Source organism: Elephas maximus, chromosome 4 (genome assembly GCF_024166365.1).
Source record: "Elephas maximus indicus isolate mEleMax1 chromosome 4, mEleMax1 primary haplotype, whole genome shotgun sequence".
Lineage (NCBI taxonomy): Eukaryota > Metazoa > Chordata > Mammalia > Proboscidea > Elephantidae > Elephas > Elephas maximus.
Window position 1 is genome coordinate 184,479,276 of NC_064822.1, and position 24,979 is coordinate 184,504,254.

Below are 24,979 nucleotides of genomic sequence, written 5' to 3' on the forward strand. Positions count from 1 at the left end.
ACCTTTTGGTTGGTAGCTGTAGCACTTAACCACTACACCACCAGGCTTTCCGGTGGGCTATAGAGCAGAATATTAAGTGTGGTTTCTTAGGTAATGAGTTGAAGGTGATTTTTATTTTCTTTAAGCTTTTGTGTTTCTGCAAGTTTTAACATACATTTTTTATTTAAATAAGCTTTTTTTTTTTTTAGAAGTTTTAGGTTTACAGAAAAACCATAACAATAGTACAGAGAGTTCTCATATACGCCATAGCCCATTTTCCCTATTAACATCTTACGTTAGTTAGTGTGGCACATTTGCCACAATTAACCGATTTCCATACATCATCATTAACTAAAGTCTATACTCAGGGTTCCTTAGGTTTTTGCTAACGCCCTTTTTCCTGTTCCAGGATCCCACCTGGAACAGAAATTGCATTTAGTCATTATAACAAACATCATTTTTAAAATACTGGAATTCATTTATCTATTTCTTAGAAGATACGTCCTTTATCAGAGATGTGGTCTAATGGACACAACGTTTAGCTCATGAATTTAGCTAATTCCGAACTTAGGTAATCTAAGCAGTGTTTCGTTTCTCCACCCTGGATCTGGCAACCCTATCATTACACTAGTACATGCTGTGTAGAAAGAAACAGGTCAGAGGACAAGTTTCTAAAGGAAATGGTTTAAATGCTGAGTATGGATGGTAATTTGCCTTCATGGAGAGTCCAAACTCAAGAAGAAACTGAGTTGAGATTCTGGCTAACAGCTCAACCTCAGTACTAGGGAGGACCAGGTCATCTGCTGATGGCCACTTGGACAAAGGTCAAATGAGATTCAGGTTTTTTTAATGGGTGAAAACAAGTATGAGGCCCTCCTGATCATATGTCCCATAAAGGCCCTTTGGCTTTAGAAAAGCCATGTTCGCTCTGGCCTTTCAGATTCTGACTTGTCTTCTACAAGTTTTCTGTATTTTTGTGTGATGTCAGACCTTCCTCTTCTGTCCACCACCACAAGTGGGGCAGAAATTGAGGTTCGATAACATTTCAGCCCAGGATGGAATAGAAAGGGGCTCCTTAGGAAATACTGCAGACTCCCTTGTCCCTAATTCCCACTAGGGGATTCCTAGGAAATACCTGGCTCATATGGGGCAGTGATACTAAGTGGCCACAGATGTGTGAGATTGGAAGGGAGACTGGCACCGTAAAGGCTGAATCTGTTTCCATCAACCATGGGTCTCTCCTTTCATTGCTATGGCTTGAGGGCCCTGAGAAATCCTCTATTAAGTTTAAACGCATTGAAAAGCATTACATTGCACCTATGGTTTTAAATTTTAATAGGACAGCTGTCTTAAATAAAGTATTGAGGATAGTGCCAGTTTTCAGAATCTAATAGGTCAAATATATTTTAAGTATATAATGCAGAGGTCCAAACTTAAAGCACAGATCTCAAAAGGATTAAACCGACAATTGTTTAAATTGCTTGTTTTCCTTCAAGGAAAAAAGAGGGCAAAATGAGATATATTTAAACTTTGCATTCAGACAGCGTCATTTCTTTTAAGATAACCTGAAGGAGACAAGTATTTACTTATTTCTGATTGGGTTTCATACTTCAGCAATATTTTATTCACCACCCTACTGTACAGGACACAGAGTGGTGAGCAAGATGGGCCGCACTCAGAGTTGCAGCACAGGAAACAGACTGTACACAAAATGTCCGAGTGGCTCCTCAATAGCTGGGACATGCATAATTCCACATCTGTCGTTTGTTGTTAGGTGCTGTCGAGTCGGTTCCGACTCAAAGCAACCCCGTGCACAACAGAACGGAACACTGCCCAGTCCTGCATCCTCCTCACAGTCGTTGCTGTGCTCGAGCCCATTGTTGCAGCCACTGTGTCCGTCCATCTCGTTGAAGGTCTTCCTCTTTTTCCTGACTGTGTCTACTTTACCAAGCATGATGTCCTTCTCCAGGGACTGAGTCCTCCTGATAATATGTCCAATATGAGGCGATTGAAAATACCATGGCTTGGGTCAGGAGCACCTTTATCTTCAAAGTGACATCTTTGCTTTTCGACGCTTTAAAAGAGGTATTTTGTAGCAGGTTTGCCCAGTGCAATGAGTCTTTTGATTTCTTGACTGCTGTTTCCATGGGTGTTGATTTTGGATCCAAGTAAAATGAAATCCTTGACAACTTCAATCTTTCTCCGTTTATCATGATGTTGCTCATTGGTCCCGTTGTGAGGATTTTTGTTTTCTTTATATTGAGGTGTAATGCATACTGAAGGCTGTGGTCTTTGATCTTCATTAGTAAGTGCTTCAAGTCCTCTTCACTTTCAGCAAGCAAGTTTGTGTCATCAGTATAATGCAGGTTGTTAATGAGTCTTCCTCCAATCCTGATGCCCCGTTCTTCTTCATATAGTCCAGCTTCTTGGATTTTATTTGCTCAGCATACAGATTTACTAGGTATGGTGAAAGGATACGACCCTGACACACACCTTTCCTGACTTGAAAGCACGCGGTATCCCCTTGTTCTGTTTGAATGACTGCCTCTTGATCTATGTATATGTTCCTCATGAGCACGATAGTGTACTGGAATTCCCATTCTTTGCAATGTTAATCCATCAAAGAATGACATCAAGGACATCATACATGAAGAAGGCAAGAGGTCATTAAAAAGATAGGAAAGAAAAGACCAAAATGGATGTCAGAAGAGATTACGAAACTTGCTCTTGAATGTGGAGTCCCAGTGCCGTCGAGTCGATTCTGACTCATAGCGACCCTATAGGACAGAGTAGAACTGCCCCATAGAGTTTCCAAGGAGCACCGGCGGATTCGAACTGCCGACCCTTTGGTTAGAAGCCGTAGCACTTAACCAGTACGCCACCAGGGTTTCCTGAGTGTAGAGCAGCTAAAGCAAAAGGAAAAAATGATGAAGTCAAAAGAGGTGAACGGAAGATTTCAAAGGGAGGCTTGAGGAGACTTGTGCAAAGACCTGAAGATAGAAAACCAAAAGGGGAGACCATTCTTAGCATTTCTCAAGCTGAAAGAAGTGAAGAAAAAATTTAAGCCTCGAGGATTCTACAGGGAAAATATTAAACAACTCAAGAAGCATCAAAAGAAGATGGAAGGAATACACAGAGTCACTATACCAAAAAGAATTGGTCATCGTCTAACCATTTCAGGAGGTAGCGTATGATCAGGAACCAATGGTATTGAAGGAAGAAGTCCAAGCTACACTGAAGGCCTTTGCAAAAAACAAGTCTCCAGAATTGATGGAATATCAATTGAGATGTTTCAAAAAATGGATGTAGCACTGGAAGTGCTTACTCGTCTATGCCAAGAAATTTGGAAAACAGCTACCTCGCCAGCAGACTTAAGGAGATCCATATTTATGCCTACTGCCAAGAAAGGTGATCCAGCCAGCTGTGGAAATTATCAAACAATATCAGTATCACACGCAAGTAAAATTTTGCTGAAGATCATTCAAAAGCGGCTGCAGCAGTACATCGACAGGGAACTGCCAGAAATTCAGGCCGGATTCAGAAGAGGACGTGGAACCAGGGATAACCTTGCCGATGTCAGATGGATCCTGGCTGAAAGCAGAGAATATCAGAAAGATGTTTACCTGTGTTTTATTGACTACACAAAGGCATTGGACTTGTGGATCATTTTAATTCCACATCTAGACACGGGGAAAGCTTGTTGAGCTACGTGGAGAAAGGGGCTGTTGAGATGATACAACTTTTTAGTTACCAGAAAGCCACACAGCTGCCCCTGGTTTTCCCTGGGGCTTTGTTTTCACTTTCACTCTCCCTTGTGGTGAAAGGGCTGCGTTTCCCACCTGGGTAAGGAATTACTTCAATACCACTGGCTCCACCCACTCCCATTGGGCATTGCCAGAGTGGAGAAGTGTCTTACCTTGGGTACTGTCTGGTTGTTGTTTGGTGCCATCAAGTGGGTTCAGACTCGGAGCGACCCCATGTGCGATGCAATGAAACACTGCCCAGTCTTCAGTGCTGTCTTAGAAGCTTTTAAGATTTTGACATTTTTCTTTTTCTATCCACTTAGAAATATGAAAGTTTTATATAATTGTTAGCCAATCTACCATTCCTTGAAAGGGAAGTACTCACTTTGTCTCCTGTGGCCTTTAGACCTGCCTGGTATTGATCTCTGATAAATGCTCCACAGGAGTGTCAGAGAGAGGGCTGGAAGTTTTATTTGGTAACAATTGGCAAGCCCTTGTTGTTGTTAGGCGCCGTCAAGTCGGTTCTGACTCCTAGTGACCTTATGTACAACAGAAAACACTGCCTGGTCCTGTGCCATTCTCACAATAGTTGCTGTGCTTGAGCCCATTGTTGGCAGCCACTGTGCCAGTCCATCTTGTTGAGGGTCTTCCTCTTTTTCGCTGACCCTCTACCAAGCATGATGTCCTTCTCCAGGGGCTGGTCCCTCCTGATCACATGTCCAAAGTATGTGAGATGAAGTTTCGCCATCCTTACTTCCAAGGAGCACTGTGGCTATATTTCTTCCAAGTCCTTAGTTCCTTTTTGAATCTGTAGGAAGAGTAGGCCAAATGAAATGTTAACAGTTCACTACAAAAACCTGAGGTGCCTATGCTGAGATTGCATTACCTGTACCTCAGCCTACCTGACATCTATTTCACATTGTCTTTTCTCATAAAGATAAATTTAAGAAATATAACCCCTGCAAATGGTGAAGTGACAGAAACTGGCTGTCACCGCACCAAAAAGTCTGGAATTCGTTGCCCTGAGACGATTTTTTCTAAAAAGAGTGCTGAAAGAGGCAGTGCTATGATTGGAAAGAAAGGTGAACTTGGCCACAAAAAAATGGGCTCAGATACTGGCTCTGCCACTTAGCTCTCATTATTTTGGCCAGATTCTCCTCTGTAAAATGCAAATGACGAAGCTCACACTGCTTTCAATACAGCAGCGTGGTGAGACTTACACAGGGGCGCCTTGTAAACTTGAGCACACAGTGTAGTGAGGTCAGGATTGAGACTGCCTCCTGTGTCCCGTAGGCTTTGCTTGTGGCTCTTCAGTTGCCCCTGGCCACCACCTTCTGTGAACACCATCAGGAGACCATGTCTAATAAGCAGCTCCAAAATAATTTATATTTAGAGTAGGGGAAAGTTCCTGTACTACTGTTGTAATTTTTGGTGACTTTTCTAGAGCCTGGCAAGCCTGTTTTTTTCAGGCTAGAGCCTGAGGTCAGGTAGAATCTGGATAGCAAAAGGAGACAGGGCAGCTGCCTTCCTGGACCAGTCCTGTCCTGTGCTTGACACATTTTCACCAACAGTATGGAGTTCTCCCAGGAGCCTTAAGTCCCCATTCTCATCTTGTGGGTGAGCTCAGTGTTAGTATGGGAAGTCACTCGGAAGCAGGCCCTCTGACTACACCCGCTGCTTCACGCGCGGCCCAGGAGAGTGACCGCTTCTTGGACGCCACCTCAACCAATTTGTTCCCGTTTGTGATTCCCTCCAAGGCTTGTGAATAGTGTAAGAGCGGATCCGGTTGGCCTAGGGCTGGCTCTGAAGTCCGGAGGAAGGCACTACAATATTCAGGTAACGGGGCCCAGGTGAGGACCGCTCCTTCTCAGAGCTCGGCCCCATCGACTCCCATCCGGGCTGCGGCGCAGGCGGGAGGCCTGGGGGCATCGCTAAGGCCCCCCGGGCCGGAGACTCGGCTCGCAGGCAGCGCCCGTGCAGGGTCGGGGACTCGCGGACCCGCCGCCAGGCCCGTCTGGGGCGCGCGCGACTACAGCCCCCAGCATGCGCCGCGGTGCCCCTCGGCCGGCCGCGCGTGCGCAGTGGGGCGGCGGAGCGCTGACTGAGTCCTCTCCCGCGTCTCGACTGAGGCGCCCGGGACGGGCGGCGGCGGCTGACAGCTGGACGCCCCCGCCCGGCTCTCAGGCTCCGGGGCAGGTGAGTGCGGAGCGCCCGGTCGGTGGGCGCCCGCTGGGGCCTGCGGGGCCCCGGCGCCCACTCATCTCCGTGAGGACCGCGGGGGCGGCTACGGACAGACTGACCGACGGACGGACGGCCGGGCCTGGGGCGGGGAGCGGCTCTGCAGCTGCACGCCCCCTCCGCGGTCCCGGCCGGCGCCGTGCCGGTGCAGCCGGGACCGGGAGGACCCGCGCGCTCCGGAGGCTGGGGACCCCTGGCCGGCGACGAGCGCCCTGCGGTGGCCGACGCTGGCCCGGCCGGGCGGGGCGGCACCGGGCTCTGGGTTGGGGCCCCTGGTGCCAAGCCGGCCTGCGCCCCCTCCGCGGCTGGGGGCGGTTTACAGGGGCGGCACCTGCCGCGCGCGGCTGCCTTGGCTTCTCAAAGTGTGGCTGCTGGGGGCGCGTTTCCAGCAGCAGACTGCCTCGGGGCTGGCTCGTGCCTGTGCATTTAGGGTCCTGCTTCGGACCCAGGCAAACCTGGGAGCAGCCCCACGCAAACCTGGGAGCAGCCCCAGGCAAACCTGGGAGCAGAGATGCTCGACCCACCTGAGTCTCGGAGGGAAAAATTGATTTGATTGGACTTTATATTGAACTGTATAAATGAGTTTGTATTTTAATACTGGGGAAATGGAGGCGTATTTTAGCCAGGATCACGCAGTGTGGCTAGGATTGGAATTTTGAAAATTATTCTCATGCTTAGTTCACTGAGCCAGGTTGTCTTTTATATAATGGGAAAACTGAAAAGATGTTTTGAAGTTAGCTTTAAATGGCTGTATCGCTGTCTTATTTTACAGTATAGTGCCAAAAGTGAAATTTGTGGTAGGTTACCAGCTGTCTTTTTGTTGGTTTTTTGTTTTCTTCTTAGAATATTCCTTATCCTCTTATTCATTCTTGGTGAATTCAAGTTCCTGGTCAGACCCTGCTTCACAAGAACTGAATTTTCAAATTTGACTTGTTTCATTGTAGCTTTTGTGATTTCACTTTAAGTTTGTAGGCATATACATTTCCTACTTCTTTTCTTCCAATTCTCTCTGAACTCTTAAAAACAACACGAAAAAAAAACAGTTGCCTGTCCAGTCAGTTCCAGCTCATGAAGACCCCACGTGTGTAGAGTAGAACTGTGCTCCATAGGGTTTTCAAGGCTGTGATCCTTTTAGAAGCAGATCACTGGGACTTTCTTCCAAGGTGTCTCTGGGTGGGTTTGAACTACCAATCTTTGGTTTGTAGTCCAGCATTTAACCAATTGTGCCCCCCCCCACCCCCAGGGATTCTAGCAGTAGTTTTATTTGTTTCCATAATGGATTCTAAATAAAGATTGATAACTTTCCTGTCTTTTGATAATCCTAAGTGAATGTAGCTCTCTCATCACGCATTGTCACATCAGCCTGATCCTTTCCTATAACTCATTAAGAAAGAAGGTGTGCGATCTGGGGGACAGAGAGGAGGGACAGGAGGTATTTCTGTTGATCACATAGAGGTAACAGGTGAACGTACCCATGACCAAACGTTAAAAGGCTGTAAACAAAAATTCTTCAAAGTGTAAAAGAGCATACTAACCTTGTGAATTTGAGAACTTGACAGGTTCGCAGAAAAGTCAATGAACTGGAGCTGTAAGTCACAGAAATGGACCTGACATGAGAGTGAAATATTGAGAAAAGCACTCAGGAGACAATTGTCTGCTTTATTATATGGCCATCTTTCTGTGCCTGGAGTGGATGCCAGAAACACCTTGCTGGTTTAGAAGCTTAAGAAGTGTTTTGTGTGTTTGTGTTTTCAGTTTTTCTCTTTGTAGCCCTCACTGAAGGTTTTAGCTGGAACCCAAAATCATGTATGTTTGGTGATTTATTTAATATGTTTCATCTAGCTCCTCTCTGTTACTCAGCTGATGACATCAGTAATTTTCCACAGCAGCCATTCGTGAGCTCATGCAGACTGTTACAAGGAAATGGGAATAGCACAAAGGATGAAATAAAGATCCTGTTTCCATTGCCTTCACATATTACATGTAGACTTAATCAGGGTTTCTGGACTACAGTACAAGATGTGTTGTGGGACGGGTTAGAACACCAGAGCCCAGGCTCCTACATGCAGTAATAATCATTGATGGCATTTATTGTAATTGTCGCCACAATGCAGTGATGTGTAGATATTATCATTTTCATTTTACCTATGTGTAAGTTGAGGCACAGAGGTTAAGTGCTTTGCCTACAGACACAGAAAGTGGCAGGGCCAGATTTCAAATTCAAGTCTATCTGACTCTCAAACTCCTGCCCTTCCTACTATGCTGTTCTACCTTATCAACAAACAAATTCAAGTCTTTCTCATCCTTAAAAAAATTTTTTTTTGAACTCTCCTGTGATCATGAAGAGGATTATATTCCCCCTTCAAATTACCACCATTTCCCCTTCTTTTCCTTTCTAGACTTGTCTCTGAAAAGCAGACTCTATATCCTTCTCTTCTACTTGCTCCTCAGTTCATTGCAGTCTGGCTTCTACCCTTAACTGTCTATTGAAACAGCTCTCATGAGCTCCACTCACCCACGTGTTGAGTGCCTACTGTGTGGACCATCTTCTAGACTTACAGAGATGGACAAGACATGAGTTTTGCCTGAAGGGAGCTTAGGGAGTAGTGAGGGAGAAATGGAAGTTCAAACATGTAAATATCCTTAGTCTTAGGCACTGAGGGAGGACCACTTCACTGAGGTGACACTTGGGCTGCAGACAGAGAGAAGCCATAAATGGTCTCACAGTGTGGTATCATGGCTGTATGCTAAGGTGTGTGCTTTTAGGGGAAGCTGTACCTCACCAGTGAGAGATTGCCGTGGTGGGGAGATATAGGGTAGGCTTTAGAGCCTGATAGATCTGGGAATCTGAGCCTCAATTTCTTTACAAAATGGAGATACTTATAACACTTGCCTGGAATGGAAGCTCTCTGAAAGTAGGGCCTCTATCTTGCCCACCACTTCATCTCTTGTTTCCTAGAACAGTGGTAGGTGATTAATAAATATTTGTTGAGTGAACACTGTACAGGAGATGGTGTTGTGTTCAACACATGGTAGGTACTAGTGCCATGACTAGTAACATACGGCTGAAATATCAAGGATGGTTTTTCATTTTTTTGGTGTGGCTTAACTGATTTTGAAGACAGCACAGTGTTTAAAAATTATGCAACTCTCATCCCACTTCTTTTTGAAAATGTGGGCTCATTATAGTTACAGTTCATAAATGAGTATAGCGACCTTCACTTCTTTCCAGTACAAGCAAAAACCCATTGCTGTTGAGTCGATTCCAACTGAGAGTGTCTTAACTTCTAACATTAGGCCTCCTTTCCAGTGATATGGACATTCCTACTTTTTCTTGGTGTTTTTATAAGTTTGTGATGGAGGTTTTACGTGTGTGTTTTCTCTTTGCCAATGATGGGAGTTCTTTTGTGAAGTTAGCTTCTTTGGAATCGTTAAATAGCTTTGTATGTAAGAGTTACATCAGAAATGAAACTGAAAACAGCAACCCAGTTACTAAAAGTCTTATTCTTGGGAAGAGCCCAATTTCCTAATAGGACTGAGAAAAGAATTTCTAACAAAAGGATGTGACTATTCCCAGCCTTCTCTAGATACCTAGTTAGCGTTCTGGCTAACATTCCAAAGACAAGGACAGATCATTTCCCTTTTCTTGTGTTTGCATTTCATTTGTAAACATCCTTGATTTGTGTGACTTGAGGATAGGGTTAAAGTCCAAATACCACTTTTTTTTTTTTTTTTTTTTTTTCATTTTTGGTGAAAGCAGTAGAGCACCAAGTTCAAATTCTGGCTCCACCACTTTATACTTGGAAAATTTACTCAAGTTCTATACCTGACTTCCCGATGCCTCATCTTCCTCCTCCGTAAAATTGGGATAATTACGACCACTCCTCATAATAATAGCTCATATTTATCAGGTGTTTACTATATAACAGGCACAGTGCTAAGAACTTTACTGGTACTAACCCTCACAACAACACTGTATTATTAGCATTACCACTTAACATGTGAGGAAACAGGCACAGAAAGACTTAACTTGCTCGTGGTCATACAAGTAAGTGATGAAGTCAGCACTGAACCTAGGTAGTCTGACTCCAAAGTTTGTGCTCAGAATCTCCTACTTCATAGGGTTGGTTAGAAAATGAAATAAAACGATATACGTGAAACAGCTGCGACGTGCATTCAGGACGTGTTAGCTGTTACATTTAACTTAGAGTTTAAAAGCATTTCATACACATTTTCTCATTTGATTGTCATAACCCTGTGAATTAGGCACGTGTGGCCATGACCATTTACAGATAGGAAACTGAGGCACAAGTTTGGCCCCTTGCCCAAGACCATATAGCAAGTGAGGAGTGATATCCTGGCTTTTGCCTCCTACACACCGGGATTATCATGTTGCATTTGAGACATTTCCTTTTGAGAGGTTTTAGTGGACGTATGTTGTTTTGGCCTCCCCACCATCCAGTCCCCGTCCTTCTGGGAGCAGCAGCACCATTTTGCTTTGGGGAGCAGTCAACCACCCCTGACCAAGGTGGTCAGTGGGCACGTGACCCAGGTGGGGCCGACAGGTGTTAGTCTAATAGTTGTGCTCCTCCTCTAATTCGAATCTTAGGTTGAATGACATAATGACAAACAGTTGGAGCTGCTTCGTCACAACCACAGATTAATTCTTAATATCTAGATCCTGGGGCTGCTCTGTGATTTGTTTTTAAAGGCTCGATTGCTCAGCTTTTCCTCAGTTCTATGCCCTATCTTGTATTTTTCTAATACCATTCCTTTATTACGTAACTGAAGGTACCCAAAGGTAGTTTTTGTGGCTTGCAGCTAAGGCTCCCATAACTTACTGTTAAATGACATGAGGCCATGTTACTAAAGAGCGGTTCAAATAATCAGTTATCTCTAACCTGAAGAGAAATCTCAGAGAATACTTGAAGGTTGTCTTCAAAGATGTGAAGCATATAGTCTACAAAGCCAAAAAGAAAAAACCAAACCCATTGCCGTTGAGCCGATTCCAACTCATAGTGGCCCTGTAGGACAGAGTAAATCTGCCCTGTAGGGTTTCCAAGGAGCGCCTGGTGGATTCACACTGCTGATCTTTTGGTTAGCAGCCAGCCGAGCTCTTAACCACTGTGTCACCGGGGCTACAAAGCGTCCCTAAAAAGACTAGCAACAGATTTCTGTTCAAGTGAAAGCGTAAGGTAGGGCTATAGGGTATGTGGAGGTAAATAGCCACGAAATTGTTCAACCAAAGACAAGGTGATCACCTGGAAGGAGTGATAAGGACTTAATAATCCAGTGGATTATTGATTCTATGGGGTAATGATTGTATGATTGAAATCTAAGTCTGCAGACTCCCCAGACAAGTAATCTTTCTAGAACAGACTCTCTTGCCTTTCCCTCCCTTTTCAACCTGACCTCCTGTGCTCTTGCTTCACTGCCTGTGTACTGCTGTTCCCTCTGCCTGGAATGCCCTTTCCCTGGACCCCTGCTTCACTCAGCCACTCACCTTCTTCAGGTCTTTGCTCAGATCTCACTTTTTCATCGAGCCTTCTCTGACCGCCTAATTTAAAATAGCAACTTCTGAAACTCCCCATCCCTCTTCTGCTTCATTTTACTCTGTCGCACTGTTCATCACCTGAAAACAATGTATTTTCTCCTTTTTTTAATGGCTTGTTTCCCCTCTAGGTTGTCAGAACCTGAAAGAAGGGATTTTTATCTGTTTTGAGCACTGCTGAATCATCAGGACATAGAACAGCACCTGACACGTAGTAAACCAAAAACCCATTGCCATAGAGTTGATTCTGACTCATAGCAACCCTGTAGAACAGAGTAGAACTGCCCCGTAGGTTTCCAGGAAGCAGCTGCGCTACCAGGGCTCCTGACACATAGTAGGCACTCAGTAAATATATGTTGAATGAATGAATGTTTTCTCAACCCAGAATCACCAGTGGATCTGCTTTGTGTTCTAGGAGCACAGCTAGCTCATTCTGTCCACTTTGCACCATTTTCACATTGCTTCCCGTATTCTCTGGTGCCTCGTTTTCCTTGAATCATAGCATTTTAGGACAGAAGAGAAGTTTGAGATCATCCCATTCATAAGGGCCAGAGAGGTGTGACTTTCCTAAGATCACACAGCTAGTTAATGACAGAATTGGGGTGTGAGGGAGAGGACTATTGGTTTGTTTATCTATTTATTAAACCATGGTCCCCTAAATCCTGCTAGCTCGGGCCCTTGCATTGTCTGTGAAGTATATGCAGATTCCTCAATGAATTATTTTTAAGCTAATATCTGTTTGCTTCAGGATGACTTTTGTAGCTATGACTTCATCTCTTTGAACTCTGATAGCATTTGTAGTCCATATTCTCATTATTAACCTGCCTTCTGCTGTACTATGAGTCAAAATCGACTCGGCACCGCCTAACAACAAACTTGGATTGTTTTTCCATTTCATGTGTCTATATCTGCCTGGTCAATGAAATCTTGTGGACAGAGACTGAGTGTATCTACCAGAGAACTCTCCTGGAAGGCAGTATAATGTGTAAAGTCTGCTCAGTATAACTTTCTGGGATGAGAGAAATGTCTTGTGTGATTGTTAACCATTTTCCTTTAGGCCGTGTGTGTTTGTATGTGTGTGTGATTAAGTAATCCCACTTAGCCCCACTACCCAGAGATAATCAGTAAAGATTTGAATTTTCATTTACTTATTCGTTTATTAACTGCAAACTTGCTGGCTTTTCCACAAAGCTGTCTATAACTCTTATAGCGTTATATATAATGAGTACATATAACTCATTATCAGAAAAAGTTTTAGTGAATGTATATGGGTGACTTTTTGGTTGCTTGTGTTTTGAGATTCAAGAATAGGTAGAAAATGTCATAGGCAAATAGACAGGCAGGGTAACAAACTTTGGAAGTTCATTTTATATGGATGTACATTGCAGAATACACATGTATTTAATTTTATGCATTATGTATATTCTTTAAAATTACGTTACAGGCTCAAGCATAACAATGATTGTGAGGATGGCGCAGGACCAAGCAGCATTTTGTTCTGTTGTGCACAGGGTCGCTAGGAGTCGGAATCGACTCGACAGCACCTAACAACATCATGTATAGTCTTTAAAAGTTGCCACAACTTTTATTTTTGTAAATTATATCTTTCCCAAATTGAGTCACATAATAGAAACAGTGTTTTAACACTAAACTCATCCACCTTGGGAAGAACCACCGCTTAAGAAAGGTGACCAGAAGACCTTGTGAATCTCAGTGAGCCGTGGAAGAAGAGGCACAAACATTTTAACAATGTAAATATTGCATTTAGGAACTGGAAAGATATAAGCTGAAACATTTTATGAATTTATTATACTAAATTTAGAAGATAAACCTGGAAGCTCACTGAAACAAACAAAAAATCCAAATTACTTTTACAAAATGGAAGATTGTGACTTAATAAGGGTACTTGGGAGTTTATAATTTCGCTCTACTACAGTGGTCCAAAAGAACTACAAATGTAAAGCATTGTTGAGAATGTTTTGGAAACAAAACAGAAAATACTATCCCATCCTTTGTTTAAAGTGAGATGCCTCTGACGTTAGAATACTTTGTGTTTTTCTGGTAGAATATAGATTCTTCTAATTTCTAGAGCAAACAGTGATAAAGCATGCTTATCACTACCTGACATTACCATTTATAATATACTAATTTGTTAATAATTGTTGTCACTTTATATTATGGGTGTGTTTCTCTCTCTACCTGACTAGAATAAAAGCTCCACGAAGACAAGATTTTTGTTCTGGTCATTGCTGTATCCCAGCGCATAGAACAGGATCTGATGCAAGTAGGCACTCATTTATGTTGAATCAAATAATGGGGCCTGCCAGGTGAGCTCAGAGTGAAGAGGACTCTCCAGTGTGAAAAGGTAAGAGTTGAGAGGACATGTGATTGGAATTAAAAATGGCATTATGTTAATAGTAGCTACCAAGAATTGTTCCACTGCTATTCATAAGGTTTTCACTGGCTAATGCTTTTCAGAAGTAGACTGCCAGGTCTCATGAGGAACCTTTACATAGACCAAGAGGCAGTTGTTTGGACACAACAAGGGGATACTGATTGGTTTAAAGTCAGGAAAGGTGTGCATCAGGTTGTATTCTTTCACCATACTTGTTCAGTCTGTATGCTGAGCAAATAATCCGAGAAGCTGGACTATATGAAAAAGAACGGGGCATCAGGATTGGGGGAAGACTCATTAACAACCTGCGTTACACAGATGACACAGCCTTGCTTGCTGAAAGGGAGAAGGACTTGAAGCACTTACTAATGAAGATCAAAGACCACAGCCTTCAGTATGGATTGCACCTCAACATAAAGAAACAAAAATCCTCAACTGGACCAATGAGCAACATCATGATAAACGGAGAAAAGATTAAAGTTGTCAAGGATTTCATTTTACTTGGATCCACAATCAACAGCCATGGAAGCAGCAGTCAAGAAATCAAAAGATGCATTGCACTGGGCAAATCTGCTGCAAAGGACCTCTTCAAAGTGTTGAAGACCAAAGATGTTGCCTTGAAGACTAAGGTGCGCCTGACCCAAGCCATGGTATTTCAGTCGCATCATATGCATGTGAAAGCTGGACAATTAATAAGGAAGACCGAAGAAGAATTGACACCTTTGAATTGTGGTGTTGGCGAAGAATATTGAATATACCATGGACTGCCAAAAGAACAAACAAATCTGTCTTAGAAGAAGTACAACCAGCATGTTCCTTTGAAGCAAGAATGGCAAGACTGCATCTTATATACTTTGGACATGTTATCAGGAGGGATCAGTCCCTGGAGGATATCATGCTTGGCAGAGTACAGGGTCAGTGGAAAAGAGGAAGACCCTCAACGAGGTGGATTGACAAGGTGACTGCAACAGTGAGCTCAAGCATAATAGCAATTGTAAGGATGGCACAGGACCGGGCAGTGTTTCGTTCTGTTGTGCCTAGGGTCGCTATGAGTCGGAACAGCCTCGTCGGCACCTAACAACAACAACCACCACCACCACCAAGAATTGAGCTCCAGCTGTTTTGTTTATCTATTGCTGTGTAACAATCACCCCAAAATTTAGCAGCTTAAAACAACAACAGTAATCACCTTATTATCATCTCTTGCTCTGGAGGTTGACTGGGCTCAACTAGGCAGTTTTCGCTTGGCGTTATCTGAAGTTTGACATGGCTGGGGCCGTTTTGAAAGTTTCCTCACACATCTTGGAGTTGATTGTGACTGGGAGCTGGATCTCAGTTGGGACTGTTGGCAGAACAACTACATGTGCCCTTACCTACTTCACAACCTGCCAGGTGTGTTCCAACAGCCAATGAGGTAAAAGTGTGTGGCATTTTTATGATGTACACTTGGAAGCCAAATAGTAGCACTTTGCCATATTGTATTGATTGAAGCAGTCACAGAGGTTTGCCCAGATTCAAGGGGAGGGGACATGGACCCCACCACTCAGTGGGAGTGTCATGTTTTAAGAAGAGTGTGTGGGCTAGGTTATATTGTCGTGGCCCATCTTTGGAAATACGATCTCCACACCAAGTATGTGTAAAGCGCTGTGCTAGGGGTTTTAAATACTTTCTCACTTACCCTGAAGGTACCTGTTACCTTAATTTTACAGATAGGAAAATTGAGGTTGTGAGAGATGAAATTTTTTGCCCGAAGGTCACACAGCTAAGTGGCAGAGCAAGCTGTCAAACTGAAGCCTTGTTGCTCCAGAGCCCAACTTTACACTGTACCATGGTTAAAGAAAGTAACATAGATTTCTTCCTGCAATCCCGAACTACTAAGGAAGGTATATTCATGCACCTATTGCCATTGAGTCAATTCCGACTCATAGTGACCCTACAGGACAGACTAGAACTGCCCCATAGGGTTTCCAAGGCTGAAATCTTTATGGAAGCAAACTGCTACATCTTTCTCCTTTGGAGTGGCTAGTGGGTTCGAACCACCGAACTTTCAGTTAGCAGCTGAGCGGCTTAACCACTGCGTCACCAGGGCTGCTTATATTCATGTAGGCAGCTCATAAAACAGAGAATTAACTTGGCCATTCCTCACTTACTGCGTGCCTATTAAGTACCAGGTGCTGAAGAGGGTTCAGCCCTTAAGGAGCTTTACGCTTAAGAAGTCACACACCGTCAGTTAACTGAGATAGATATCAGCATGTGGCACTGGACAGGTATGTGCCCGTGCTGAGGGGAAGGACTAGGAAAAGCTTCACAGAAGTGGCGTTTGGGCTGGGCACTGAAAGATGGATGGAATCTGGACATTCTGAAATGGGAGGTGGGCTTCTCAGCAGAGACACATCCATAAATTAGCACAGAGGCTTATTGAGAGAGCACTGAGTGGTCTGGTTGGCTGAATCAAAGGGTACATGAAGGAAAAATAAACACTGACTCAAAAGGTAGCTTGGTTGACCCTTGAAGAAGGTGAGAAGGGAATGATATAATCAGAGCTTCAGGGGATGTTAATCTAGTGTTTAACATGAATGGAAAGAGAGGAAAGAGGCATGGAAACCTCTTAGGACACTTGGAGTGACTCAGCAAAGTGGCACTGAGGGCCTGTATTAAGGCAGTAGAAATAGAGATAGATGGTAGAGGTATTTTGGAGGTAAAGTCAGTAGACTTTGCAGTTGGAGAAATGTTGTTAGTTGCCATCAAGTCAGCTCCTACTCATAGTGATCTTATGTGTAATAGAACAAAACATCGCTCAGTCCTGTGCCATCCTCACAGTTATGTTTGAGCCCATTATTGAAGCTATTAAGAGAAGTCAGAGCCAAAAATTACCCTAAAGCTTAGAATCTCAGTGCCTTGGAAGAGGAAATGAGAAAAAAAGGATCATCTGGGATGGAATAAATAATAGGTTCTTTTGAGAAATACAGATTTTGAAGTGTTACGGGATAGTCAAATGAAGCTACCCCACAGGAAGTGGGAAATGTCAGGAGTGTTGCCATGGCTGGAGATAGAGATTTGTGGCTTACCCTTAGAGCAGTGTTATGGATTGAATTGTGTCCCCTAAAAACGCCTGTGGTTACAGTTCCATTTGAAAATGTGTTGTCTTTGTTATGTGAATGAGGCATGATTAGTGTATCTTGAGTCAGTCTCTTTTGAGATATAAAAGAGATTAAATGCAAATTAGAAACAGATGGGGTAAGATAGATGCCAAGACACATGGAGATCTCCAAGGAACCAGGAAGCAAAAGCTGAAGAGACGAGAGTTTGCTCCAGAGCTGACAGAAGGAGAAAGCCTTCTCCTAGGGCTGGCACCCTGAATTTGGACTGCTAGCCTCCTAAACTATGAGAAAATAAATTTGTTTGTTAAAGCCATCTACTTAAAGTATTTCTGTATAGCAGCAGTAGGTAACTAAAACAAGCAGCTACAGCCCCATTAAACAAACAAAAACAAAACCGGTTGCCATCGAGTTGATTCTGACTCATAGTGACCCTATGGGATAGAACAGAACTGCCCCATAGGGTTTCCAGAAGCAGACTGCCACATCTTTCTCCTGCAGAGCAGCTGGTAGGTTTGAAACTCCAACCTTTCAGTTAGCAGCTGAGTGCTTAACCACGGTGCCGCCAGGCCTCCTACAGCCTCATTAGGAGTGGTCACAAGATTGATTTGGAGAATGTCGTCTTCTGGAACTCTAGAGAAAGAAGAGGAGCCACCAAGGAGGCAGTTGAAAATAGAGAAGGAAAGCCAAAGTGGTCAGTGCCCCAAAAGTCATAGGAGAACAGTTTTAAGAAATCAAAGTAAGTCCACAGAGTCAAATGTTCAGGGAGTTTAAAGAGATGAGGTGACTAGGAAATCACTGGAGGCATTAGAGCAGCCTAAGTGGTGAGGGAAGAAGCTGGGTCAGAAAAGCTCAAGGAGTGAGTTGATGGATGGGAGACGGGCAGAATTCTACACTGCTTTTGACAAGTATGGCGGTGAGGCAGAGGAGAAAGAGAGAAAGTTAGGTGGTTTGAGTGGTCCGGGGATGGTTTGTGTAATTAAGCATACAGGAGACCTGAGGTTATGCACTGGGCATGAAGCCAGTGGAGAGGAAAAGACTGAAGACGCTCAAGGAAAGACACTATAACAGTGAAGGAAGTGGCTGAAAGGATTGCGGGTAGAGGAGTTAGTCTTGGAAGTGAGAAGGCCACTTCTTCCTCTAAGATGTCAAACAGAAAGAGCACAGGTGAGAAGACTGAGTGGTTTTGAGATGGAGAAGAAGGAAGTTGAGGGAGCTTAAGCCTAATGACCTCAGCTTTGTTTAGCTGAAGCCTAGGTCCTGAGCTGGGGGTGAGTGGCAGCAGAGGGCAGCTGGTCTGAAGGAAGGTGGCAAAGATTTGAAAGTCACGTGGAAGGAATTCAGAGATGAGTGGAGATTGCCGTGCACCAGTGAAGATAAACAGGTGCAGCTGGTTTCCTGACCTCGTCCAGGAGGAACATGGGCGGAGAAAGCTGTGAGAGGAACTTACCTGGGGCTGGAAAAAGCACACGTTCAGTTGTTAGTTCAGGACTAGTCAGAACTGTGGTGTAATTCCTGGCGTAGGAGCGGTGTTTATGGACCTGATTCTTGCAACTGGCAGTATTAAGTATGAAATATAAGAACTACAAAAAAAAATTTTTTTGGATTATTTTATGGAAGGCAGTTTCCTGCCACATACAGGTGTGTGATATGCCTAACCCTAAGGTTTACACCAGTGAGAGACAACCTCTGTGCCTTTTCTTCTAGGATTTCTGTTGATCTGAGTGTAATTCCAATTTGTCTGTTCCTCTGGGTTTTTTTTTTTCCCCCTGTGCTTTTGATTCAGTTTCAAGTTGGAATAGTGGAAATAGGAGACAGCTTCTGGTCTGACTCTGTCAGTTTCTTTGCTTGGAAAAAAATGAGTGGGAGATAAACTCAAAGGATACTTCTAACTCTGTTGTTCAGGTTCTCTAAGTGCTTTTGCCTGGCACCCCGGTAATAAAGAAATTGTTGTTGGGTGCCGTCGAGTCGATTCTGACTCATAGCAACTCCACATGACGGAGTTGAACTGTCCCACAGGGTTTTCTTGTCTGTAATCTTTACAGAAGCAGATTGCCAGGTCTTTCTCCCTTGGAGTTGCTGGGTGGGTTCAAAGTAACCTTTCGGTTCGCAGCCTAGTGCTTAACTGTTGTGCCACCAGGGCTCCTACTAAAGAAATTAATGATCTCTGAATAAATGTTACAGATCTGTTAGAGAAGTCATTTACTCTTGTAACATGAGGATTCTCTCCAAATTTATCTGTTTAATTTTGAATTCTCTTAAAAATTGATGTTTCTTAATACAGTGGCTTTGTATTGTGTCTTAAATCTAGCTGGCCCCTACTGGGCTTCGTATCCCAAGTCACACACACAGGCAGCTTCAGCTCTCCATGCTGCAGGGTTGGCAGCCACAGCTGTTCTGGTCAGGGTGGTTCAGTGAAGCTGCTGAGCAGTCAGTCCTGATTCCCTGACTGTTTGGTACTGGCAGGATACTTCCTCTCCCTGAGCCCAGGTTTTCTCGAGTGAGGAGTGGGGATAATGCATGTGAGAATGTTTAGCAGTAGGGTAAATGCCCAGTAAATATTATTTTCCCTTCCTTGATTGGGTACCTCCATTCTCATCCACTCACTGCCACAAAATAAAATAGGATTGGATTATCATACTATAGGATTATTATGTAGGTGTTTTCTGTCTGCAATGAAAAATTCTTAGTAATTATATAAATGGATGGCCAAATAAATGGCTTTTTAAAGAATAAGATAGTTTGTTGACCTCTATGATTTAATTGACGCAGTGGTAGTTCAGTGGTAGAATTCTCACCTTCCGCGCAGGAGACTCAGGTTCGATTCCTGACCAATGCACCTCGTGGACAGGTACCACCCATCTGTCAGTGGAGACCTGCATGTTGCTATGATGCTCAGTGGAGCTTTCAGACTAAGATGGACTAGGAAGAAAGGCCTGGCAATCTCCTGCTGAAAATCAACCAGTGAAAACCCTCTGGATCACAACAGTCTGATCCACAGCCGATCATGATGATGGCATAGAACCAGACAACATCTTGTTCCATTGTCCATGGGTCTCCATGAGTTGGGGCTGACTTGATGGCAGCTGATAACAGCATAGTTTAATTTTATGAGAAAGGGGGACTTCCTTAACTGTATTTGTGATCAGCTCCTTTGAAGTGCCTGAGCTCCTGTGTTAATATAAAACTTTAAATTACTCAACAGCCGCCTTTTGTGCCAGTCAGCCCTCAAGTAGCTTTATTTTTCTCAAAAGCTCTTCTCTTCTACTTGTCATAGCTGCCTGAGTGTTGAGTTGGAGTTAGCTAACCATTATTTGTTTCACTTTTACTCCCAAGGGGATCGTTGCCCCCGTTTCTGGTGGTGGTAGTGACAGAAGGTTCATGCAGTTACCTTGCTTTGACTTTCCCCATTGCCACCCAGGCACTGCCAGGTTGTACGTATTAAGAGGAATGATCCTGGGAGGGACCCAGGCAAGCAAGCCAGCGACCACTTGGGTAATTAATTACTTTACATGAAGACTACGGTGGTTGATTGTGGTTCAGAGGTCTGCATAGGAGAGCTTAGTTTAATTGGTCTGCTACACAGGAAAGGAAGAACCATGCCTTGGCTTCCTGCCTTCTAGGGTGAGGTTCCTGTTCCACTGGTCTGGGTTTCCACGGTCCAGTGCACCTTGCACAGTCATGCCAAAATGTTGCCTGAAGGAACAATCTCTATCTCTGGTCACAAAGAAAATATTGACTCAGGGAAGGGAAAGCAGTCCCAGCTGTAAACCTTCTGGGAGGAGGAGTGGAGCTTAAGATAGCGTGTGATTATTGGAGATTATTTTTGTCCTGCTGATGCCAGTTTGGGGGAGACACTTGGGAAATTTGGCATGATACATTGGGTCTTAACCACCTCAGGTGGTGCTGGCACTAAGGGAGACATAAGGGGATGAGAATAATAAACGTATTTTCAACAGCATGGTTGGAGGGACAGGAGGGAGCTGAGTGCTATTAGCTGCCTTATCATTGAGTTTGGTGGGGCCCAAGTTCCGAGACTTTCTTTCCAACCTGCAGAATAATTACCGCGTTTAGCAGCATGCTCAGAGTAACCATGGTGGGGTCCAAAGTCTGAAAGAAGTCTACTACGGGCACAAGATAGTGTGTTGAGGGATAAGTGAGAGGCAGGTATTGAGACATGAGGCTGGATTGGTTAGCAGGGGCTTCTAGGTCAACACAGGGTTTTATAAGCTAACAAGTTTGGACTTTTCCCTAAAGGCAAAGGAAATAAAAAGATTTTAAAGAGGAGAAGGAAACGGAAAATAGATTGGGGAGGGGCAAACAAGACTGGAGACCAAGATCCCAGTTGAGAGACTTGTGGTACTCAAGATTGTGAGAACCGATGGCAGCCCCAACTGGAAAGTAGCAACAGGTTGAAGAGAAAAAGGAAGTTTTAAGAAATATTGAGGAAGGGCCTAATACTTGAGGTGTGGTGGAGATAGGAAGATGAAAGAGAATCCATTACACACGATGCCCAGTTTCTGGCAGGGGAGGCTGGTAGGGGGTTGTGATGCCAACTCCCAGGGACGGCTTGAAGAGAACCAGGCTTGTGTGGGGAGATGGTGAGTTAATTTGGGAAGATGGTAAACTTGAAGTGTCTGGAGGATCTGCTTGGCCGGCAGCTGGATGTGGGGTCTGACAGAGGTTCAGAAGAGAAATGTGTCCAGGAGATAGAAATTCCAGTCATCTGCCTGGAGATGTGGATTGAAGCCATGAGGATAAATGAGAAGCTTAGGGGGGAACACAGAATTAGGGGAGAGTCTGGGATAGAATGTTAGGCATTTTAAAAATAGGCTGAGGAGGGGGAGCTGGGAAAGGAGGCTAAGAAGGAGCAGTCAGAACAGCAGGAGGAAAACCAGAGGCCCCTGATGCTTTAGAAACCAAGGGAGGGTCAGGGAGGAGGACGTGGTTACAGGTGAAATGCTCTCCAGGGGTCGAGTGTGGCAAGAATGAAGTGAATTCACTGGATCTAATTAATGCATATCGCCTGGGCTGCTGGACCGAGACAGAATATACATAAGGGCACTACTAAGGCAGAGGCACAAAATACAAAAAGAAAATTGAGAGCTTGACTGAACGTTTCGTAGGAACATCGCAGAAGTCATCTTGGAAAAAAAATAAACCTTTGTTGAACTTCCTCATACTCATTTTATTTTTATGTTGAATTAAATGAAGGCAGGGGCAGCTTTTTTTAGGGCAGCACCCTCATCTTTTTGTTCTTTGGCTCTCTAAAGGTCTTTAAATTTTTTTCATGTTTAATTGTTTGAATAGACAGTGCGTTAAGATGGTCCAAAATTCAGAAGGTACAAAAGGGTACCTGTCACTGAGTTTCCCTCCAATGTTGTATTAGGTGCCGTCGAGTCAGTTCCGACTCACAGCGACCCTATGTAGCCTTCTATATTTTGAGTGAAAAATTTCCCCCCTCTTTTGCACAGATGTTTACACATTCATCTGACTGTTTTGCGCCTTGCTTTTCTCACTTAAAGAGCTGGCCCATTTTGTGAGAGCTGCTCTACTGTAATTTATTTAACCAGGCCCCTATTGATGGGTATTCAGGTTTTCTAGTATTTTGCAATCTAATATTTTCCTATCACAAAAAATGCTGTAGAGAATTATTTTGTATGTGGGTCATTCAGCTGAAGTGTAGCATAAATTTTTGGAAGTGGGAATATCTGGGTCCAGGACCTCTAGAGGTCTTAATCTAGCTCTGCTTGTTGGAGTTCCTGGTACTTAGAAAGCCTACAGGGAATGGCAGCTCTTATTAAGGGGTATTATAGACAGGTTGCTTGGGAGCACAGAGGAAAGGGGCACCTAACACAAACCAGAGGCGGGGGAGTGTCGAGGGAGATATCTCGGAGGAGAAGGTAATGCTTGAGCCGAGCCTTGGAGAATGAGAAGTCAGGTAGAGCCTTGGAGAATGAGAAGTCAGGTAGAGCCTTGGAGAATGAGAAGTCAGGTAGCATAGAGGGCGTTACCAGCAGAGGGAGCGTGGGGAGCCAGGGCACAGGAAGCTAAAGAGCACATTGTGCACTGTACATGGGGATGTTCTAGGAGTGTGGTACCCGCCCCATTCATCAGACAGTGAACACCTGCTGGGTATAGGGCAGACAGACGTGAAGAAATTATAGTGTGAAATAAACAGTAGGAGCAGGTACAGTGATTAATTCTGTCAGGGAGGGGAAGTTGGGGACATGAGGCTTGGAAGGGAAGGCTCATCAGGAGGTGACCTCAGAGCTAGAACTTGAAGAAGAGTGGGCAAAGTAGAATAAGATCAGTGGTTCCCAGAGCATGCTCCCTGGACAGACAGCACCAGCATGACCTGGGAATTTGTAAAATAAATAAGTAAAAGGCAGATTCTCAGGCCCTGCTCAGACCTACTGAATCAGAAGCTGGGGCGGGGCGGGGGGCGGGTGGCGGGCCTCAGCGCCTGGGCTGTAACAAGCCCTCCAGCCGATTCCGATGCACACTGCAGTTTGAGAACCACTGATAAGACAGACCGTTTAGGGGAAAGAGAACAGCATTGTAAAATCAGGGAGTACAACTGCCTGGTAGGCTGAACTGCAGCTTGTGTGTATATGTATTTTCAAAGTAGTCATTTTTATACCTATAGAAAGAAATGAGATAAGCTAATAAAATTTTTTATTACATAATTAGCTGAAATCACTTATCTTGAGATTTCAATAAAATGGAATCAAGCCCTGTATCCTGTATTATGCAAGCATTTCAACACTCTCCCCAAGACTTTTCTCCAATTTTAATTCAATTAATCCTCATAACAGCCCTATAAAGTAGAAATTAGTAACTACTTTCAGACCTTTTCTTTGGTTTTTCCTTAAACCACTCAAGCAGAGCAGGCTCTACTGAGGATACGGGGTGAAAAGGGATTTGACTTTGCAACAACACAATGTAAATTGGGTTTTACAGTGTCCTTTTCTTCAGAAGCATTTGGTCACCCCTACCCCCAGCAAAAATGTCTCATGGGCCACTTTGCTCTGCAGAAAGTCGCTTCTCACCTTGTCTGTGGATTTCCCTCTCTCCCCTCTGTAGCCCGAAACCAAAAAACCCATTGCTGTGGAGTCGATTCCGACTCATAGGTCTCGTCCGGGCCACCTCCATTTCCCACTCCCCCCACGTCCAAATTTCTATTATTTCTTTTGCTAGGCAGTTGAGATATGTTTTCTTTTCATCTATGCCTTCAAGGCTTATTTCCTTCAGGGAGTGTGTCAAGGTATTTCCCAAACAAAAACAATTCCCTCTCTGGAAAGCATTCTGGAGCCAACTATTAAAATAATAATTGTTCACTGTGCTATAATTATAAATATTATAAAATTTTAAGTTTGGGGGTCATTAAGTTAATTTCCTAGCTTTGGGTGGCAGCATACTAAACTCTAATACTGGTGTTCATTATTGACCTAATCTCGTAGTTGGATAGTGATTTATATTTACAAAGCTGATACACTGTGAAGTAGAAAAAGCAGATTTTTTTATCCACACCCTCTCCCAAACAGGACAGATGTGTTAATTTCATTTAACAACATTTTTCAGAGGAAGAGTTCTTCACAGCAGAAATCACTGTAAAGTCCTTACATGTCTTGTCAGCAGATGAATGGATTAGTAAGTTATAGAACGTGTAACGACGACAACTGCATAGTTACTGAGAAAGATGCTGATAATTGAATGTTCAGTAGGGAAGAAATACACAATTTTTATAATATAAGAACTAAGTATAGCTATGTAGAGAAAAACCAAAAGCACCTAGGAGAGAGGGAAATGTGATTTGTTGGGGTGGCAGACTTGGGGCAAAATATTTTTCTTCTGTTTTGCTTTCCGTTAATATTGTTGCGGTGTGAATATAATTACAAAAATCGGAAGAGAGTCCAGAACCTCCCAGCCCATGATAAACGCAGTGACTGTTTATAATGCAGGTTTTCCTCCG

General features: G+C 43.8%; 1 protein-coding gene across 2 annotated transcripts in view; it reads left to right on the forward strand.

Annotated features, from left to right (window-relative positions):
- Positions 1-13,800, forward strand: part of ADSL (adenylosuccinate lyase) — a 36,266-nt gene extending 22,466 nt beyond the window's left edge. The window contains exon 14 of one of the 2 annotated variants that reach the window (XM_049885194.1): positions 13,719-13,800. In XM_049885194.1, coding sequence (XP_049741151.1) covers positions 13,719-13,778 — 60 coding nt within the window. In that variant the 3' untranslated portion in view covers positions 13,779-13,800. Of the gene's footprint in view, positions 1-1,753; positions 5,711-13,718 lie in introns of those variants that run through there. The other variant, XM_049885193.1, reaches the window with a different exon arrangement.
- The last annotated feature ends 11,179 nt before the right edge of the window (positions 13,801-24,979 follow it).